Source organism: Lissotriton vulgaris, chromosome 6 (assembly GCF_964263255.1).
Source record: "Lissotriton vulgaris chromosome 6, aLisVul1.2, whole genome shotgun sequence".
NCBI classification, from domain to species: domain Eukaryota; kingdom Metazoa; phylum Chordata; class Amphibia; order Caudata; family Salamandridae; genus Lissotriton; species Lissotriton vulgaris.
Genome location: NC_141694.1, coordinates 187,395,826 through 187,417,754, shown reverse-complemented (window position 1 = coordinate 187,417,754; position 21,929 = coordinate 187,395,826). Strand labels below are relative to the sequence as shown.

The 21,929-nt window shown below is 46.5% G+C and overlaps 1 protein-coding gene across 1 annotated transcript in view; it reads right to left on the bottom strand.

Annotated features, from left to right (window-relative positions):
* Positions 1-428: 428 nt before the first annotated feature.
* Positions 429-21,929, bottom strand: part of CDC5L (cell division cycle 5 like) — a 181,123-nt gene continuing 159,622 nt past the window's right edge. The window contains exons 14-16 of the mRNA XM_086926221.1: positions 18,126-18,323; positions 4,290-4,502; positions 429-1,160 (exon numbers count right to left, since the gene is read on the bottom strand). Of these exons, the coding sequence (XP_086782347.1) occupies positions 1,035-1,160; positions 4,290-4,502; positions 18,126-18,323 (537 nt within the window). The 3' untranslated portion in view covers positions 429-1,034. The remainder of the gene's footprint in view (positions 1,161-4,289; positions 4,503-18,125; positions 18,324-21,929) is intronic.

Sequence of the window (21,929 nt, the reverse complement as noted above, 5' to 3'; positions counted from 1 at the left end):
AGTACAGTAGCGCACTCGGGGCAGTGGTACACATCTTCAATCATACAGAGGAATTTTTCCGTCCTTACAAAGATATAAGACAGGATGACATGCTTCTTAGTGGGAACTGTGGTTCCAGGAATGGGGAAGTGTCCCAGAAGTGGAAGGTGTCCATGTGGATCATCATCATCCCATGTACTAGAGCTATTACGCTACATGGCTTCAGTGACACCTTCCATCACTTCCAGCAGCAATATAAAGCAAGCCTCCCTACTGGCATCTCAAGAATAATTACGTTCCCAGATCCAGTCAGATATTTTCCTACATCTGAGTAGCCTGCAGGTAGACGTTTTAGAAATTTAGTTATCATTTAGTTGTTATCACAGACATGAGGCGGAGTGATGGAATACAAATACTGATTTCAGACACCAAATAATCTGACAATTTACTTGGTGGAGGACGATCTTTAAAACATTTACATGGATTTATTGCATTTACAGTTATAAAAATAGCTTCACGAAATAAACATTTTCATGTACAGAACATTTAAATTGCATTGCAATATTCATACATCGATGACCATTGCTGTATTATCTGTTACACAGATGGAAATACTCTAATAAGTGGAACATGGCAGATCAAATCACACACATTCCAAATATACCTAAAAAACAAAAGACTGCATGAATGTTATTTTTACATTTGTCAAGTTTGAAGTACACTGCTACCATGTAACACACTGCAACCCATTTTTAATAATGGCAAATGTCTTAAGTAGAGCGGACAACATTGTTTGCAAACACTGAATCAAAGACAACCAAAACCAAATCAATGACCGGAATGGCATAATTCCATACTATGATTCTAGTATTATAGTAAATGAGCATATGTCCAAATAATTGTATCCAAAGATTTAATATACATTAATATTAAACCTAAACATATTGAAATGAGTGTGATGGCAATTAAGAGCCTATAAGTTACCAAATAAGAACCTATTTTTATTTTTCAGACAAACAAGAGTGCTAAAATCACAGTCTGTGCAAGAATAGCATTTAAGCAGTAATGGGTTCAGCCTTAGGAGTTGGCTGCAAAGTCTCCTTTTCACGCATAAGATCTGCAAATCGTTGCTGAAGTTCTTTTTCTCTTTCTTGTTGCCGCTGGACATCTTCTTTAAGGAACTGTAATTAGAAAAAAAAATTGAAACATGTTCTCTTTACAGCTGCCATTTTTACATTTCACCATAATCTTAAATTACATCAGCAACAACAATGGTCAACTCAAAGCACGTTGTTTTGGTGTTTCTACGCCTTCCTCAAAGATATCCAGTTGGTTTATGGTCAGTACAAAGAGAAGAAATTATTGGATTTGACTCCATTCTGTAGACAAAAATAGCTAATAACCCCTCAACATTGAAAAAACACGAAAAAGGAAACCCTCTAGCAGAATGTAACGAATTAGAAAGAGAACGACGCATCTCATCCATAAATACAAGCCATTCCTTCTAATCACAAACTGACACCTGCAAATGAGCAACCAAGATATCCTGGTCAACAAACCAGGAGGAAATCCATCAAGCAGCTAGCCAAGATTGGGCTAAAAATAGCTGGAACCACTGACTGGCTTTATATGAACCAAACCATTAGATGCCAGATAATTATCATTAACAAAAGGATATAGCATAAACCCTATTTACCGAACATAATATAAAAAACAAACATATGCACTGTTTTATAAAGAACTAACAGAAAAGCGCAACTTTGAGTTTTTGAGTTCTGCATCTACAGGCCCACCGGTATTAACATTCCATTGTTATTGACATTCGCCAAAACTATTTAACTGGATCATTGCACGCTGTGTATTATAAAAAAATCAAGTTACTTACCTGTAGGCTACAGTTCTCTAGCTCTGCCTTTTACTGATTTTGTGGCCAGTTCCTAAATATCACAGAGGAATCCCTCAATTTCATTACTGAAATAGGCAGCTCAAATCTCCTGGAAGCTCTTTCAAAAAGGATATGGAACTTGTCAGTGACTGGCAGAGAATCCATGTGGGTTTTTGGATCCACTAGAGGGACTATATAATTGTCCTGGTCACTTCCACAAGAGGCTGTCGTTTTCAGAAGTTCTCCTTTTATATAATCAAAATGATGATCACCGCCATCGCATATTCCACAGGAATAACCTCTGGTGATATATGTGCAGAGGCCCTGGAATGGCATTGAGCATGTGTCTTTGACTGGTTGTGGTAGTTCCGTTATCTCTGGCAGCACAGGGTGAATAGTTTGGGACGGGTATTGGTGTAGGCCGGTTACTGGTGATTCTGCTGGTTAATGGGCATAATAGTCCATCACCACATGGGTTGTTTGGGCTAGAGAACTTCTCCAGTTGGTTTCTAGCTACATCGCAGGTGGCTGCAGTTAAATCTTGCTTGGGACACAAGTTTTAGCGGTGTTTTTGATGGATGTGCCCCTTTTCCTGTTTTGGTATCCACCGTCGAATGGGCGGTAATACATGGTAATGTCAACAAGAAGGCCTTCTACAGGATTGCCACTAGTTTCTTTTTCTTCAACGAGTGTCTAGGGGGGCTTGGGGATGGCACTGTGACTCGCCTCACCTTCGACAGAGATGCCACTGACAACATTTTTTACATCTTTGGCGGTGGTGAGGCTGGTAGTGGCACTAAGACAGATTAAGGTCTCCACTTGATTTTGTGCTCAGGCAAGAACACAGGCCTTCACGTCATCTTTAGAGCCTTTCTAAATATTTTCATGAGCTCACAGAAGGTGAAGGCCAATTTGCCTGCAGAAAACTTTTTTCGCTCATTTGTCGGTGTCCAGAAATCATTTATGCACCGCCTTCTTCTCAAGGAGTACACTCTGGATTGCTTTGTCACCAGAAGAGGCGGCCTTAGACTTAGACCTAGACCTGTAGCCACCACAGGCACCTTCCATTGAGGTTGTAGAGGATTTTGTACGAAAGTGTACTGGAGAGGTTAGTCTTGATCTGGGTGTTGAAAAAATATACAGATTGAGTGATTACAATCAGAAGTGTGGCTCACTGGTTGGAGGAGGCAAACCTGAAAGCAGAGGTCAGCCCGGGACCAGAGCTCAATTCCCGGCTCAGCGGGGTCTTGAGTCCTAAAATGTCCATGGACTCGACAATTCTCGCTCCGGTGCCTACTCGATTCACGGGTTCACACTCTGCGACTCTGGGCAATAGCTTGCTTAATCTCCACAACGGCCCCTCGCGGCGGTATGCCTGGCTTTCACCTTGCGGATACCCTGCCGGGGTTATCTCACAGGGGAATACCAGGACGGGTTCCCTAAGCAAGTGCTTAGAAACCGCTCGGTGATTTGCGCTATATAAATTCCTGTACATAAACATAAGCATAAACACAGAATAAACGCAAATGTTACCACAAATCTCACAGACTCTGAAGAGTTTTTTGTTTTTTTAAGAGGATGGCATTTGAGAAAAATACTCCTTTCTCACCTAATCTAGATGCTGTGGTGAATGACTGAACACTCGCACGGAAATTGAACCGGACAGCAACTGGCAGAGAATCTACAGATGGGGGTTGTAATTGGATCCACTAGTGGATTATATAGTTGTCCTGCTCACCTCCATAAGGGCTTAATGTTTTCTGGAAGTTCTCCTTTTATAACAATGTTTGAGAAGGATTTCTGGAATAAATTGTAGCATTATATGTCTGAAGAGAAAACAAAGCTTTGGGGTCTCCCTTTCCACATGGCGTGCATTAGTCATCCGAGGGGAGATGGGACTCTGGAAGAGGTGTCAGCCTGTGCACTTTCACCTCAATGACTGGACTTTGTCTCTTTTGAAATGAGGGCTACTGAAGTGATATTATTTTAAGGCCGGTTATATTTTCATACTAATTTTCTAACATTGTGGGATTTCCACCGTAATGACTGGGAATGATTCAAGCATGTGAATCTGTGAAAGAAGCAATGCTAGAGAATTCATACAATATACATGCACATCAATATGCTTGTCTCAATGATGGAACATCGCTTCTAGGGTACAATACCAAGAATTTTGTATCCATCGAAGTCAGCAATGCTCTGTCAGGAACACTGGTAAAGAGCACTCGGTTACAAACAAGGAAAAATGGACAATTCCAGTGTTTTGTTTTTGTGCTTGCTATGCTGAATACTTGCTTGTCCTTAACCATCACAACAGTAATTAATATATGTTGTTAATTATTATTCATGGATCAGATATTTTAATGAATGAACTCAAAGGAATAGTATGTACAGCAATTTTGAATACAGTATAAGTGACTAATACCTCTTGTCTTCTCGGAATGGCAATATCTTCATGTTTCTTTAATTCCTCAAATGTACCCATTTCGATATTTGCTTGTTCTATCTGATCCCACAACTCATTTAGTTGTTTTATAAGTCCCATCGCCCGTGACTGGTATCCACCAAGCAAAATTTTCATCTTTTTCTCCATCTTTGCTGCTCTTTTGGCCTCGGTTGTCATATGTCCTCTATTGATCTAAAAAGAAAGCAACAATTTTACACATTCAGTAAACGAGAACATTCAATATAGACAAGATACTTTCTTCTAGTATTGCACCATGAAATAACATTTTCATTTTTCAATGCAACATCGGTGGTGTTAGTGTGCCTAGCACCGTTAAGCGCCATGTGTAATATGCAGGAACCATGGAAAGATCTGGGGACCGAAAACCATCCAAGCCTATTTACAAAGGGGAAATAAAGTGCACTGTCTGCACTTAATTAAGGGACAAAAGTTGGGAAAAGAGTGAAAAACACTAAGATTTTAGAATTTCCTAAATAAAGTATAAGAAAACAAGTTACTTACCTGTAACTTTGGTTCCCCAGTATTGGCAACTTTCATAGATTCCCATGCTTTTGTATCATTCCCAGTCGTCGGAATGGGAGCCTCGGTAACAAAAATACCATAGCAGTAAGTACAAAAGAGAAAGAAAAAGGCTTTTGTAGCATAGCACCCTCTTTTTGTAAAAGAGACCAAACTTAGGCATCAGCCAATCAGAAGTGCCTCACCCCATAGAACCCTCCTGAAGGAACCTCAGAGCCTCAGATTTTCAGAGCCGTTGTGTATCAGTCCCTATATCTGTTGTAGGCTGAGCTTTCCTCGGGGAGGTGGTTGGGCGCATGGGAATCTATGAAACGTACCAATACTGGGGAACCAAAGTTACAGGTAAGTAACTTGTTTTCTTGGCCCAGTAGTGGATGTTTCATAGATTCCCATGCTTTTGTATCAGAGTAGCAGGCAGTTAGCAATAAAAAACACATTTTGAGTAATAAATACATTGCAATAGCCAACATGACAAAGATACAAAATGTGCAAACAACGGAAGGTGGGATAGAAAGGAAAGCTCACCAATTATTGGAAGAGGTTCCTCAGGACAGCCTGTCCCACTGCCGCATCATCTCGCTGTAAGGACTCCAAGCAGTAATGCTTGGTAAAGGTGTGGACGCTGCTCCAGGTAGCAGCTCTGCAAATGTCTTTAATCTGTACCCCTGCAAAGAGGGCCGTTGAAGATGCCACCGATCTTGTGGAAGGTGCACGAATCCTGCTGGTCAGAGGTTTCCCTGCCACAGTATGGCAATGCAGAATGGCACTTGTGATCCATCTTGCTACCCCATGCTTGGACAGCGGGAGACCTTTCCTTGGACCACCAAAGGCAACAAACAATTGAGAGGATTTCCTAAATCCCTTAGTACGTTCCAAGTAGAATTTTAAACACTGCTGTACATCCAAAGAATGTAGCCTATTTTCCGCTGGGGTAGCCGGTTGCGGAAAGAACACTTTCAGAATAACCGGCTCATTCAAGTGGAAGTCCGAGGGCACCTTAGGTATGAACCTAGGATTAGTTCTCAAGATTACAGTGTTTCTTTTAAATTGTAAGAAAGGTTCCTGGATAGTAAGGGCCTGCAACTCTCCAATCCGTCTAGCCGATGTGAGGGCGAGGAGTAGAGCCAATTTCCATGAAAAGAACTTTATGCCAGAACGATGAATTGGTTCAAATGGGTTTTTCATGAGCTGAGAGAGGAGTAGATTTAAATGCCAAGTAGGAGGCGGAGGCCTCACTGGTGGATAGACTCTGAACAAGATCTTTAGAAATTGTTTGACAATCCTGGAAGACCACAACAAAAGGTCCAGACCCAGACCTTCTGTACCTCGAAATGGCCGCCAAACGAACTTTAATTGACGAATTGGCTAATCTCGACTTAGCCAGGGATAGCATACAAGGCAGAATCTGATGAGGCTTTGAAGCAAAGGGGTCAATTTTTTCTCTCCTACACCAGATACAAAACCTTTTCCATTTTAACCGGTAGGCCCTGTTAGTTGAAGGAGCCCTCGCCTGGGAGAGGACCTCTTTAATCTCTCTTGAGATGGGTAGATTCATAAACTCTCGCTGCTCAGGAGCCATTATGTCAGGTGTAATGACTGTGGATCTGGATGCCAAACCTGTCCTTCGGACATTGTGAGGAGATCTGGAATAGTCCTCAAGGGAAGAGGAGGAGCTAGCGACAACAGATGGAGTTCTGTGTGCCAGAACTGTCTCGGCCAAGCAGGGGCTATCAAGATCATCCTGCATGGTTCCACTTTGATCTTCCTGATGAGCCGCGGGATCAGAGGGATGGTGGGAAAGGCGTAGACAAATGTCCTTGACCAGGCTATCGAAAGCGCATTCCGTAATGACCCTTGGTGGTGAAATCTGCTTGCATAAGGCTGGCATTTCTTGTTGGTCGGTGTGGTAAAGATCCACCTCCGGTCTGCCCCACTGGCTGAAGACCTCTTCCAGAACACTCTGGTTCAACTCCCACTCGTGGCTGACTGAGGATGACCTGCTCAGCCTGTCGGCGTTCTCGTTTCGAACTCCAGGCAAGTGTTCGGCCTTTATCGATATTCCGTGGAGTATCGCCCATTCCCAGATCTCTTGAGCTTCCTGCGACAACGGAAGAGACCTGGTTCCTCCTTTGTTCACATAGTGCATAGCTGTGGTGTTGTCCGTCCTGATGAGCACTTGTGAACCTCCTAAACAGGGAAGAAAGGCTTGCAGAGCCAGTGTTATTGCTCTTAGCTCCAAAGGATTGATGTGGAGCCGTTGATCATGAGGAGACTAATGGCCGCTGACATGTAGGTCTTGCATCACTGCTCCCCAACCCTCCAATGACGCGTCCGCTGTTACTACTTGAGGAGATGGATCGTTTACGAAGGATAGACCTTGGGACAAGTTGTTCTGATCTGTCCACCATAAGGCCGCTTCTTTCATCATTGGAGTGACGGTCACCTTGTTATGTTATGTTATGGGCGCTTATATCGCGCGCAGCTGCTCCAGCGAAGGGGCGTCCTGGCGCTTGACAAGGTAAACAACACAACACAACTAGAAAGTAGGAACTAAAAAGGCCAGCAGTCTAAGGAAATAGGAAGGTCTTGATGGCCCTACGAAATGAAAGAAGATTATCCAGTGCACGGATCTTTAAAGGAAGGGAGTTCCACAGAGCCGCAGCTCGCACTCGGAAAGAGCGTCCACCCACACGGCTAAGCTTGAACCGGGACACTGCAAGTACCTGACCCAAAGATCGTAAAGAGCGGGCAGGAACATACAGAGACAGAAGGTTCATTAGGATCTGGGCAGAGGAGCCCTTGAGGATTTTAAAGGTCAAGCAAAGCACCTTGAACTGAATCCTCTGCTTAACCGGCAGCCAATGTAGGGAGTGCAAAGTGTTGGTGATGGAACAGAACCTGGGCAGCCCCACCACTGCTCTGGCTGCCGCGTTCTGAACCCGTTGCAGACAGGTGATTTCAGCCTGATTAACCCCTACCAAGAGGGAGCTGGCGTAGTCAAGCCGCAAAATCACTGTCGCCTGCACCACTAGCTGCCTAGTCGAGGCATCAAAGAATTTTAAGACTGGTCTGAGACCATGCAGAATGCCAAAACAGCCAGCAGCAGTTTTTTTAGTGTGGCAGACAAAGCTAAGGGCCGGATCTAACCACACCCCGAGATTTTTAATCTCCGTTACCGGAGTCAGGGTGGCCCCCAGTTCAGGTGGCCACCACAGGTCACCCCAGAGTTCCGCCTGCTTGCCGATAATCATAATCTCAGTCTTTTTTGCATTCAGCTGGAGGCAGTTGGAATTCATCCAGCTGGCGACCGCCCAAAGTCCATTCTGGAACCTTGGGGCATCCAGACACGAATCCCCGCTGAGCGTGACCGCTGAGTGTCGTCAGCATATGAGACCGTGGTCATGCCCCACTGCTTGACGACATCAGCCAGCGGTCTCACGTAAAGGTTGAACAATGTGGGGCTCAGCGAGGATCCCTGGGGAACCCCAAGGTCCAGAGGGTGGAATTTGGACTGATGGGGCGGGATGGCCACGCAAAAAGATCTATCGGCAAGAAAAGAGCGGAACCATTGGAGAGCCGTCCCCACAATGCCAGCTTCCTCCAAGCGCTGAAGAAGAATCGTGTGCGAGACGGTGTCAAAGGCGGCGCTAAGATCTAATAAAACAAGCGCCGCCGTTTGACCCGAATCTAGCACCATGCGCAGGTGTTCCACCATGGAGAGTAGGGCTGTCTCCGTGCTGTGACCAGCCCGGAAACCGTTCTGCCTCAGGTCCAGAATGTTAGCCCGCGATAGATGGTCAGAGAGCCATATTCACATGGGCTTCTGCTACTTTTGCGGGCCATGGGAGAAGCGATATCGGGAGGTAGTTCTCAGGTTTGAGATGATCTAAAGATCGAACGAAGATTGGCGACAACCGCCACTATCACTTTTGTGAACTCGAAAGGAGCAGGTAAGATCCAAGGAGAGCACAGCAAACTAATACTGCTTATAGACAACCTTGAACCTCAAGTAACATCAGTGGGACTGCAGGTCAGTATGTGTCCAGCTGATCCCAGTCGACCATCCAAATGCCCAGATCCAGAGCAAAAAGAACCTAGGCCAGTGTGACCATTTTTAATTTTTCCTTCCACAGTAAGGCATTCAGATAGTACAGGTCAGAAAAAAGGCTGCCATCCTTTTTCAACACAATGAGATAGCGGGAGTACCCATTCATTGTTATTACAGAGGCTGACACTGTCTCGACAGCCCCTTTGGACAGGAGCATTCACTTCTCTTGCAGCAATTTGGATAGGTCATCCTCCGAAAACCGCTCTGATGTGGGAGGAAGCGGAAAGAAATGGAAGGACATAGCCCTTCTTGACGATCTGTAGGGCCAATATTTTAGATGTGATGGACTACCACACTAGCAGAAAAGGTCTTATCCTGCTTTCCACAGCATGGTTGTGCACTGCTAAGGGAAAAATTAAGCTGCTTGGGGTGATGCTGCATGGGCGGGGGACTGAGACGAACGGTGTCCATGGTGACCTGCGCAATGTCTGCGTGATGATTTGCGCGGGTGGGGGTGCTTGGCATTGCCTATAAGCCATCCCTTTGAAGTAGGCTCGGAATGGCCGAAACTGATGAGGTCACAGGCAGGAGAGGAAAGACAAGGAACGTGCTGTGGCTCTACTGTTCGTAAAGCATATAAGGGCAGACTCCGCCTTCTCATCAACTATGCTGGGACCCATCAAAAATCATATTCAAAAGGGACGCTCGCACATCTTCTGACAAGCATGTGGGTTGCTTCCGCGAATAGACATGGAGCACCACACTTGTATCTACTGCTGGCCCCAAACAAACTGTAGTATCCAGAACAGCTGAAATCACATATTTGACTGCATTCTGGACATCCTGAAAGGCATGAGACAAGGACACCTAAAATCCCAACAGGACTGCCAGCAATATCTCGCTGGCAATGTCCCAGAGAGCATGCATATAATGGCCTGATCAGCATACCATACTGACCGGCCTAAAGGCAAGGCTGGTATACAAGAATATTAATTCCTGAACGCTTCAATTCTTTTTCGACTCCATCAGGAGTCATCAGAAATGCATGAGGATTAATTTTGATGGTGGAAGCCTAGACCATTAAACTCTCAGTAGTAGGATGCTGCGTATGAAAATTTGAGTTGCCAGGCGGCGGTCTGTAGAGTCTGGCCACCTGCCTTTCTCATTGGTGGTAAAGAGCATTACTTAGCTCAAGTGCCCATAAGGGTGTAAGACAGAGCTTCAATAACTGGCACTAAAGGCTTAGTTGAGACTAGCCCAGAGTTCAATACCTCTGTAATGGCAACGATCATGTCCCACAGGCCTATACACCACCAAGGACTGAGCAGCCTATGGTAACAGGAATGGAGCGACTTGCGGATCATTGGGGACCAAAGGCGTCCCGGAGCAAGCTGGAAAAGTGCCAAAAATAAGCAGTCAATGGCCTTGAAACTCAGGAAGGATTAGTTACTTACCTGTAATCCTAGTTCTCTTCCAGGGGTATCCTCATCAAAGTCATAAGCATTAGAATATTCCCGCCCATGCGCGGGACCCCGGAAACACTATATTATATGTGCCCCAAATATATATACATATATATATATATATATATATATATACACATATATATATATATATATATAAAAACATGCAATAGCAGCCAAATAACATCAGAGCTGAAATATCCTGCGAATAATTTCCACCATACATGAATAAGCATTAGAAACATGAGAAACAACACCAAAGATTGTTTAGAAACTGTTTTAATGCTCAGAAAGCAGCATAAATTCTCAAAGCTCACTGAAAGCATAGAAAGCTCCCAGGCTGCATTGCAAACACACAGTCTAAAAAGACTGAAAAGCTAACCTGTAGCTGCAAAGCAATAAACTGACACCATGCCTTTAAGGCACCCATGACCCCCAGTATCCCATCATGCCTCAGGGGTGACAGTTAGGTCAGTTGTTCTTTTCGGAGAATGAAAAAACCAAGTAACAAATAGGTTAACAATATCTCCTTATTAAAGAATGTCCTTTGCCCGGGGAGGCGGGAGGGTTGCTTATGACTTTGATGAGGATACCCCTGGAAGAGAACTAGGATTACAGGTAAGTAACTAATCCTTTTCTTCCAGGGGATCCTCATCAATAGTCATAAGCATTAGAATAGAATAGCGAGCCTCACCTCATATCCCTGCGGGCAAAGGAGTAACAATACAGTAATAACCATACTAAGCCTAGTAACAACTAAGCTCGTACAGGCTGCAGGCTACCCAAATAGATTCCTCAAAGAGGCTTGTCCTACTTGAGTAACGGCCCTGGAATCAGATTCTAGACAGTAATGCCTCGTAAAGGTATGAACTGATTTCCAGGTTGCAGCCTTGCATATTTCTGACATTGGAATGTCGAGCAAGAGAGCCACTGTGGCCGCTTTCCCCCTGGTAGAATGCGCTTTGGGTGACACCAATAAAGGCTTGCCTTGCAAGCTGGTAGGCCAATTTAATGCAGTAGACAATCCATCTAGAGATGGACCTCTTGGCCGCTGGAAAGCCCGTTCTCATTGAACCATAGTTCACGAACAGCTGATCCGACCACCCTATTGTGATGGAAAACAGTATATGGTTCCTTCGCACAGAGCGCCTGTATCTCGCTTACTCTGCGCACTGATGTAATTGCCACTAAAAAGGCTGCTTTCCAAGATAGATGTTGCAAAGAAGCCTTGTGGATAGGTTCGAAAGGAGGTGACATTAACCTGGATAGAACCAGGTTCAATTCCCAAGGAGGAGAAGGATTTCGGACAGGGGGATAGACTTTTTTCAACCCCTGGAGGAAGTCCTTAACCACCGGAACCTGAGAAAAAGAAACCTGATTAGGTGATTTCCTGTACGCTACTATAGCTGACAGATGCACTCTAATGGAAGCATATTTCAATCCAGAAGTTGCCAAGGAAAGGAGGTATTGCAGAATTACCACCTCCTGCCCTTTAGTAGGATCCAGGTGATGACCCCTACACCATAAGTAAAACCTTTTCCACTTGAACGCATAGGACGCTCTCGTGGAAGGCCTCCTAGCCTCTTTTAAAATGTTCATGCATTCGGGAGGCAAGTTCAGATGTCCATATTGCAGGACCTCAGGTGCCATGCTGTTAGGTTCAGTGATGGGAGGTTGGGATGCAGTATCCTCCCGTTCATCTTGCTCAACAGGACCGGCCTGCAAGGAAGTCGTCTGTGTGGACACACAGACCGATGCAGAATGTCCGGGTACCACCACTGCCGTGGCCAATCCTGAGCTATCAAGATCATCTCCATGTCCGACCTGATGAGCTTGGACACTACCTTCGGAATCAGAGCCAGGGGAGGAAACGCGTAAGCGAATGTTCCCGACCAATCCATCAGGAGAGCATTCCCCTGCATCCCTGGCCGGTGGAACCTGGACGTGAAGGCGTGGCATTTGGAGTTTTCGTCGTCTGCAAACAAGTCTATGGCAGGACGACCCCAGCAATGAAAAAGCTCTACCACTTCGCCGGTCTGGCTGATCTTCAAAGTGCCTGCTGAGTGAGTCTGCTTTTACGTTCAATTCGCCTGGAAGGTGCACCGCCACTACTGAGAGGCCTCGAGAGAGAGAAGCCAGTGCCAGATGGTTTGAGCCTCTCGGGAGAGTGGGCGAGACCACGTGCCTCCTTGTTTGTTCAGATAGAACATGGTGGTCGTATGTCCGTCTGAACTAGGACTGAGTTGGACTCCATCACTGGAAAGAAGCTTTGAGAGCTAGAAATACAGCTCTGAGTTCCAGCATGATGTGGCATGTCTGCTCCTGCGCAGACCACTGACCTTGAATTTGAAATGGACCCACATGCGCTCCCCAGCCTTGCAGAGAGGCATCCGTCACTATAGACTGGGATGGAAGAGGTTGGTGAAAAGGCACTCCCACCAGCATATTCCTCATCTGAGTCCACCATTTGATGGCATCCTTCATTGCTTGGGAAAGAGTGATACGATCTTCCCAACGCCCAGTCACTTGGTCCCACTGGTCTTCGAGAGCCTGTTGCAGAGGCCGCATTCTCAGCCTGGCATTTGGGATGAGAAAAATGCAGGACGCCATGGAACCCAGCAGGGATGCTACTTGTCGGGCTGTTGGAAACCGAGACTCTAGCAGAATCCCACATTTCTGTCTCATGGAAAAAAGTCTCTCCTCCGAAGGAAACGCTTTTCCCAATTTTGTGTCCAGAACGGAGCCTAGGTAGTGGATGGACTGTGTCGGCCGCTGGACTGACTTCTCCGGGTATACATGGAGATCGAGCTTGTGCAACTGGTGAAGGCAAAGTTGCAGATCGTGTGCTACCCGTACCGGAGATGGACCCTTTAGGAGCCAGTCGTCCAGGTACGGATAGATGAAGAGTCCCTTTTTGTGAAGAAAAGCCGCCACCACTGCCATGCTTTTGGTGAAGACTCGTGGTGCGGACTTGAGCCCGAAGGGTAGCACCTTGTACTGGTAGTGTTTGTTTCCTACGGCAAACCTCAAGTACTTGCGATGCCGCAGCGCAATTGGAATGTGAAAGTATGCATCTTGCAGATCCACCGAACACATCCAATCTCCGGTTTGAAGATGTGGGCATATTTGGTGAAGAGCTAGCATGCAGAACCTTTCTTTGACGATGACCTTGTTCAAGAGACGAAGATCGAGTATGGGCCTGAACTTGTCCTCCTGATCTCTTTTGGGGACTAGAAAGTATCTGGAGTAAACCCCCTTTCCCCTTTGAGAGGGGAACATCCTATATAGCTCTTTTTTGTAGCAGGATTGCCACCTCTCTCCTGAGCAAGCTTAGTAGGTGAGGGCAAGAGCTCTTTGGAGGAATGCTCCTTGGAAGCGCACGGAAACGTAGCATGTATCCATTGCGCAGTATATTCAGCACCCATCGATCTTTTGTGATGCTGACCCACTCTGCCAGGTGTTTTGAAGCACTTCCTCCCACTGGAGTGGGCAACAGCGCCAGAGGAAGCCACTGCTCAGGCCTTTCCTCCTCTTGTTGTGGTAGAGGACTGCTGGTGACCTCCTCTACCTCTGTTGGATTTTCCTCGAAACTGGGATTTCCCCTGGTTCCTATTTTGGGACCACTGAGGGGTTTGAACCCTCTGTTGAGCCCCTCTTCCCTTGCTGGTCTTGAAACGGCGTTTGAACTCTGTTTCTTTTCCAAACCCACCGCCTTTACTGTATCCAGCTCTGTCTTCATACGAGTCATCTCCTCGTCTGCATGTTGTCCGAAGAGAGAGGACCCTGAAAAAGGAAGATTTAGGATGCGATTTTGAGCATCCGGCTTCAAACCTGTGAGACGCAACCAAGCTGACCTCATGGCACAAACCCCATGTGAGTAGGAGTGTGCCGCAAGAATTGCACCGTCCGCTGCTGTGCTTATCAACTGGTTCGCCACCAGACATCCTTCTGTCATAGTTTCTTCGAAGTCCTTCTGGTCTTCTTTTGGAAGCTTTGACTTAAACCTCTCCATTGAGTCCCATAAGGCTCTATCGTATCTGCCCAACAGTGCGGCCGCACTCGAGACCTTCAGTGTGGAGGCAGCTGAATTGCACACTTTGCGACCCCACGTGTCCTGCGATTTGCTGTCCTTATCTGGTGGTGCAGAAGAAGAAGCAGAAACTGCATGAGTCTTCCTTGCAGCTGCCACTATCACAGAGTCCGCTGGAGGGTCAGATTGTACAAAAACTGGGTCAGATGTAGCTGGTGTGTACTTCTGTATGCGGGCCGGCACCGCTCTGATGGCTGCTGGGGTAAGGAAAACATCCTTGACCGGATCCATATTTCCCGGGACCAAAGGCAGCAGCGGGCGAGAGACAGATTTTTTGTTCTAAGTTTCGGCTAAAAATTACTGTCGTAGCCACCTGGGGGACAGACATCTCAATGTTCAGCTTCTGTGCTCCTCTTTGTAGGACATCTAGGTAAGTGCCTATGTCATCCACTGGAGAGGATCTAGAAACAGGACTATCTGTTATCGTAGGAGAGTAATTCCTCTTGGAGGACATGGTAGAAGAGGTAGATGAAGTAGACTGAGTTCTTCGACGTCTATGGTTCGGGCCGTGCCTCCTCTCCCATGATCTTCTTGGGTGTTCTTCTCTTCTAGGAGAGTGAGATCTGACCGGATCGCTCCTGGGAGAACGCAACCTTGCCGGGTCCTCTCTTCTGGGCGAATGAGATCTAACCGCATCCTCTCTTCTGGGAGAATGAGATCTAACCGGATCTTCTCTTCTGGGAGAACGGGATCTGGTTGGCCTTCTCACAGGCTAAATCCTTGCCTGGCGCCTAGGAGGACTTAGTCTGTCGACTTCTTCCACCAGCCTCTGGAGAGGAGATCTGTGCTGAGGTCTGGTAGCCCCTGACTCTCGCCAGTGATCCAATGACTTGTACCATCTAGGTGAAAGTCTGACCTCCGCAGCCGAGGGATCTGGCTGCCGCTCAGGAGATCTGCGGACCGGGCTTCTGGATCTTGAAGATGTAGTCGAGGATCCAGAAGACTGACGTGGAATGGCGAGAAGCTGACTCCATAACCTTGATTACAGAGTTCCTCGACGACAATCGAGCTCTTTCTGAATGTCTCGACGTCGAGCGTTCCAGCGTCGAATGCCTTTCCCTCGACGTCGAATGCTTCTTGGGAGTCGGAGGGAGCGACAATTTCGACGACGAATGCTTCAACAGCGATCGATGCGAGGATCTACGATCTCTCGACGCCGAACGGCAATGAACAGCCGACGGCGGAGCCTCTCTCGACGCCGAACGGCGATGACCAGCCGTCGACGGAGTTCTCTCTCTCTCGACGCCAAATTCCTGTGCGATGACGGCGGAGGGGTTTTGGTCACCCTCGACGCCGAGCGTCGACCAAGACTGCCTCCTCGACCCCGATCGATGTTTAGCTGCCGACGGCGGAGGGGTCTTGGTCCTCGACGCCGAGCGTCGTTTCTTAGACGACAGCGGAGGGGTCACACTTCTCAACGCCGCTCGTCGCCTGGATGACGACGGCGGAGGAACGACCTCCCTCGACGCCGATCGTCGCCGGGTTGATGACGGCGGAGGGGTCCTGGATCTCTACGTCGTCCGTCGCCTGGTTGACGGTGGCGGAGTCACATTCCTCGACGCCGGACATCGTCCGGTTGAAGACGGCGGAGGAGTGACCTCCCTCGACGCCATTCGCCGCCTGGTTGACGATGGCGGAACAGGATTCTTCGACGTCGTCGACGTACCTGGTCTTCTCTTCGACGGCAAACCCGCAGTCGACGGTAGTTTTGAAGATGAATGACCCACCGGTGATTCCTTTCTCAGCGCCGAGCCCGACGCTGAATCTGAAGGGTGTGAAGAATTCTCTTTTGAAGATGTTTTAGTCTTCTTGGAGCCCTTCCTCGCCGGAGACCTTCGTCTGGATGACCTGTGAGCCAGACCATGAATGCGAATCCTCTCCCTGTCTTTGAGACTTCTTCCTGAGAGGTGCTCACAATGAGGACAGGTGCCTGGATCCTCAGGCAGACACAGGATACAAACGTCGTGGTTGTCTGATTTTGCCTTCTTGTTGCCACAAGAAGAACATTTGTCAAAAAGTTAAGGCATTCTCAGTTGAAAATGCTCACTAAACTGACTGAAAAAGACAGTATCTTACTTGACAAGGTGTAAAATGTCAAAGTAAGTAAAAAAAGTTGTTAAAAGTGAAGTAATTTTCTGACAGAAAACAGAGATTAGTGGAGCTGTGTAACCAGGATCCTTCCTGAAGGAGCCGGAAAGAACAACTGACCTAACTGTCACCCCTGAGGCATGATGGGATACTGGGGGTTATGGGTGCCTTAAAGGCACGGTGTCAGTTTATTGCTTTGCAGCTACGGGTTAGCTTTTCAGTCTTTTTAGACTGTGTTTGCAATGCAGCCTGGGAGCTTTCTATGCTTTCAGTGAGTTTTGAGAATTTCTGCTGCTTTCGGAGCATTAAAACACTTTATAAACAATCTTTGGTGTTGTTTCTCATTTTTCTAATGCTTAGTATTCATGTATGGTGGAAATTCTTCACAGCATATTTCAGCTCTGATGTTATTTGGTTGCTATTGCATATACATACATATATATATATATATATATATATATATATATATATATATATATATATATATATATATATATATGTATATATATGTGGGGCACATATAATATAGTGTTTCCGGGGTCCCGCGCATGGGCGGGAATATTCTAATGCTTGTGACTTTGATGAGGATCCCCTGGAAGAGAAGCATTGTGATCCATGGAACAACTGACTCCTTGTTCTGAAATCGTGAGCAAGATTGAGTGGCACCTTGACGCTGTGGAAAGGGGTTGAGTTTCACTTCAACTTCTTATGCTTCTTGCTGTACCTTTTGGAGGACTTCGCCATGTAAATGATGTGTCATGGGAACGGGTAAGCAACCCTGAATTGGAGCAGGACTTGTGTACATCTGTCACTCCTTTTCATGTTCTGTGATGTACAGTTTGGCTATACTGTCCCAGATTGCCTTTGGGCGCATGAGGGTACACCAAAGATACAGCTTGTCAGAGTGTTACAGAAATTTGTTTTTGACAACCCTGTAGTTTTTAGTGGGAACATCCTTCTCTTGCACACTGGAAAATAATTTGAAAAATTCATCAACTGAGGAAAAGGGAGCAGAGCTCCAGATACACATTTGAACATTTGAAGGAGCAGAAAAAGGACACGAATTGGCAGAAATGGGGTTCATAGGCATCTCTGCTCTGTCGTTTTCGGAGTGAAATAAGGCCAACGTAGAAAAAGATGGTGCCACCAACACTGCCTTTAAAAAACCTTCCAGATCCAGTCTGGCACCTGGGGAACATTCTAATGTGGAGGAATATCTGGTTAAAGGGATCCATCAGAACCCCTAGTGTTCCCAAGGATCTCAAAATTCCAAAGGAGCTGGTAATAGCCCTTACTGCTCCCACTGGAATTAAGAGGTCATTCATAATGAGGGCCTTTCTACTAAGGAATCCAAAAGTATAAGTGTTCCCAGTAAAGAACAACATACATGTCTTGAATATCAGCACATAAGAATGATGAACAAAACAACATTATCACAAATGTTTGGTAATTTATAATGGCATGCATCCTTCAAATCTAATCCTATTTTTACAGTCTTCTACAGCAGATATGAAAAAACATTTTCACGATATATAGTGTGGTGACAATCCCAAAGTACCAAAAGATATTATAAAATAGATACTAACCTCCAGCCTCTTCTCAAAAGATTCAATTCTTTCTTTCTTGCTGGCTAAGTTGGCTCTTGTATAGCGGTTCTGTCCAGGAAGGTACAACACTTGACTGTAACACTCCTCCCACACCTGATTATAGGCATCAATTGAAAGATCGCCGTGCCCCATTCCCTGTTTGACCACATCCATCTCCTGTGCCAGCAGCTCTTCTGCCTATTATCAGTTTTTAAAGATGAGGAAATTCCAATGAACATCATTAAAGAAAATTACAGTGCAGTATATTCCCAGTAAAAAGGTTATAGGACAGACTTTACTACAAATCTAGCAATGTGCAAAACGGTGTATTGAATCAATAAAAAGGGATTAAGTTACTTAGCCTATAAACATCTGTTCATTGGATGTAGTGCTGTAGGTGCGAATGCTGTGCATACTCCTGCCATCTAGGAATGGGCTCAGAAGTTTGCAAGTTATTTTCTGTCAAAGTCTTTCGAATCATGTGGTAAAGTGACTTCAGGCCTCTACTCCATGTTAGATTGTTTTCCGCAGCGGTGAGTGCCACTGCTTTCGAAGGTAATACATGGAAGTCATGTTGTCTGCCCTGACCAGGACTACTTTTTCTCAAATAAGCGGTAGGAAGACTTTGAGGGTGAGGAGGACCGTTAGAAGCTCTAGCTAAAATGATGCGGAGGCTTTGCTGATTTGGGGTCCACACACCCTGTAATGTGTTGTGAACGACATGAGCTCCCCACCCAGCTTGAAATACGAATGTGGTAATGGAGACTTGCAAAACTGGGTCTAGAAAAGGCCAGCCATGCAACAAACTGTTACTGTTCCACTACTGTAGAGAGCGATGAGTGCTAGCTGTTACCCACACTAGATGTCCATCTGACACTCAGCTTGTGACCATTTTGTTGAGAGGCACTGTTGCAGCAGATGTATGTGTAGCCAGGTGTGGGGTAGGATAGCCCTATGGCTCTTACTGTGAGGTGACATTGAGACTGAAAAAGAGGTACAGGCTGGCCTAAAGCTGTATCCTTTTAAGGGCTTGGGTAGGCCTTGCCAGTGACTGAGTTTATAACCAATCAGAGAAAAGGTTGGATGTGGTGAGATTGGAGATGGGACTTCAATACATTTATCGTAAACCCTAGACTGTGGAGAGTGAAATGATCACCAACGTGTGCTGCGGGCACTGTTGGCAGCTTGCACTCTAGATTTCCCAACTGTCGAGACAGAGGATAACATGTATGAATCCCCCAACCCCGCCATGTGCATTGGGCTGCCTTCCCATATGATGAATGAAGTGACTGATCTGCAGGGTGGGGAGGTGGTGGAAAAAAGGGGAGAAAGTGAAATAGGAGGTGGAGGAAGAAATGGTGGAGATGCATGATGGCAAGGCCTAGTGCCTCTGTCCTTGTGCTTCTTGAGCTTAGGAAGTAGGGGAAGCTAAATGCAAAAGTGAGCTTCCTCTTCAATGGGAAAGTCTCTGGCAGCTTCAAAGGAGGCTTTGTAGTGATCTTGACTGTTTGAGGGTGTATGAACAGGCATTTCTTTGTAGCATCAAACTGGTCCTGCAGGCCCTGGAGGATGGGTTGCTGGTAGCCCTCTGAGCCCATCGGCTAGGGTGTTTTAGGGCCAAATGAGCTCTTGTTGAGTAAGCAGCGGTTTGGACATCTAGAGCAGGTTTGGTGCCAATGAACAAGTTACTTACTTTCGGTAACAATATATCTGTAAGAAACATAGGTTAGTTATAGATTCCTTACCTTAGAATTACCCCCGGGCTTCAGACTGGATCCGGAAAGTTTTTCGCGCCGGTCGACTCCGCGTCTGTTGTCAGCGTCGTGGTGGCATGGATGACGTCAAGGCAGCTACTTAGACGCCGCTCTCACGCGCAGACGTCAGTTCTGTACACTACTTTCGCGGCCGGAAACGCAGAGTCATGCAAGACACTGACCACTGGTGCACAAAACTAAGGCCCTTAAAGGATGTACTTAACTCTAGAAGTCAGTTCGCAGAATGGGGAGGATGGTGAGGCGGTAAGAATTTATAACTAACCTATGTTTCTTACAGATATATCGTTACCAAAGGTAAGTAACTTGTTCATCTGAAATAAACAGTTACTTATAGATTCCTTACCTTAGAATAGATACCCCAGCAATACCAACCCTGGAGATGGGTCTGAGAACTAAGTTCACACCAGAAAGTCCTGGAGAACAGAACGGCAAAAGAAGCTGTGTCTCCGTACTCGACTGTCCAGGCAGTAGTGTTCAGTAAACGTGTGCAACGATGCCCACTTCGCTGCCTGGCAAATGTCATTCAGAGGGACCCCTCATCCCTAAGCAGTAGTGGCTGCCATTGCCCTGGTGGAATGGGAGCGCAGCCCCACTGGAGGCTCAGCAGGCTTTAATACACAAAACAACCCATCTAGAAAAGGTCCGCTTGTGTACGGCTTGACCTTTCTTGGTGCCCACGTAGCCAAGAAAGTGCTGGTCATCCACCCGGAACGGTTTTGTGCGATCCAGATAGAATGAAGGCGCAAGTTTTGGTTCCAAACGGTGAAGCCTCTCTTCCTCTTTAGAAGGATGCAAGGTGGAAAGAAGGTGGGCAAAGTGATGGTTTGTCCAATGTGAAGGAAGGGGACCACCTTGGGAAGGAAGGATGGACGAGTTCTTAGGACAACATGGTCCGGATGTACAGTCAGAAAATGAGGCTGGGATGAAAGGGCCTGGAGCTCACTCACTCTTCTGGCAGATGAGATGGCTACCAGGAATGCAGTTTTAAGAGGTAAAAGTCTGAGGGGACAGTTGTGAAGCAGCAAAAAGGGAGTGCACATCAAACAGGTCAAGACCAGATTCAAGTCCCACGAGAGGCATTACAAATGAAATAGGAGGAAAGAGATGCATAATGCGTTTAAAGAAGCGATTTACAATCGGGGACTTGGAAAGAAGGCTGATCAGGAAAACTCAGAAATGGCCGAGAGATTGCCCTTGATGGTGCCCAGAGCAGAGCCCTGCTGGGCCAAAGAAAGGAGGAACACGAGAACCTCAGAAAAAGGGGCAGAAACGGGATCTACAGCCTTTGCTGTGCACCATGCCACAAATTAATTGCATCTGCAGGCGTATATTATCTTAGTGGAGGGTCGCCAGGCTGCCAAGATTACATCACAGACTTCGGGGGGAAGGTCAAACGACGACAAATGCCGCTGGTCAATCTCCACCGAAGGAGGTGGAGGCTGGACAGGTTCGGGTGGAGGACCGTCCCCTGCTGCTGCGACAGAAGATCCTCCCGAAGAGGCAGTCGAATCAGAGGATCAATGGCTATGTTGAGCAGCTCGGGATACCATACTCTATGCCCAATCCAGATCCACAAGAATGACTTGGGCCTGGTTGCGCTTGATCTTCTTCAGCACTCTGGGCAGAAGTGGTATAGGCGGAAAGGCGTATAGAAGACCACAACTCAACTCGTGACGTAAAGCGTCACCTACCAAGTGCCACCCTGGAAATACCAAAGTGCAGAATTGCTGACATTGCACGTTTTCGTCCGTGGCGAATAGATCTAACCAAGGCTTTCCCCACTGCTGAAAGAGACCTTGCACCACCGCCAAGTGAACACGCCATTCGTGATCCATCATGCACCTGCGGCTGAGTTAGTCCGCCCTAGAGTTCAGGGAACCTACCAGTTGTTGAATAACCAATGATATGCCCTGATGTTCCAGCCATGTCTAGAGGTGGAGGGCCTCTTGACATAGGGTCCACTAGCCCACCCCGCCCTGTTTGTTGCAGTACCACATGGCAGTGGTGTTGTCCGTGAACACCTGAACTA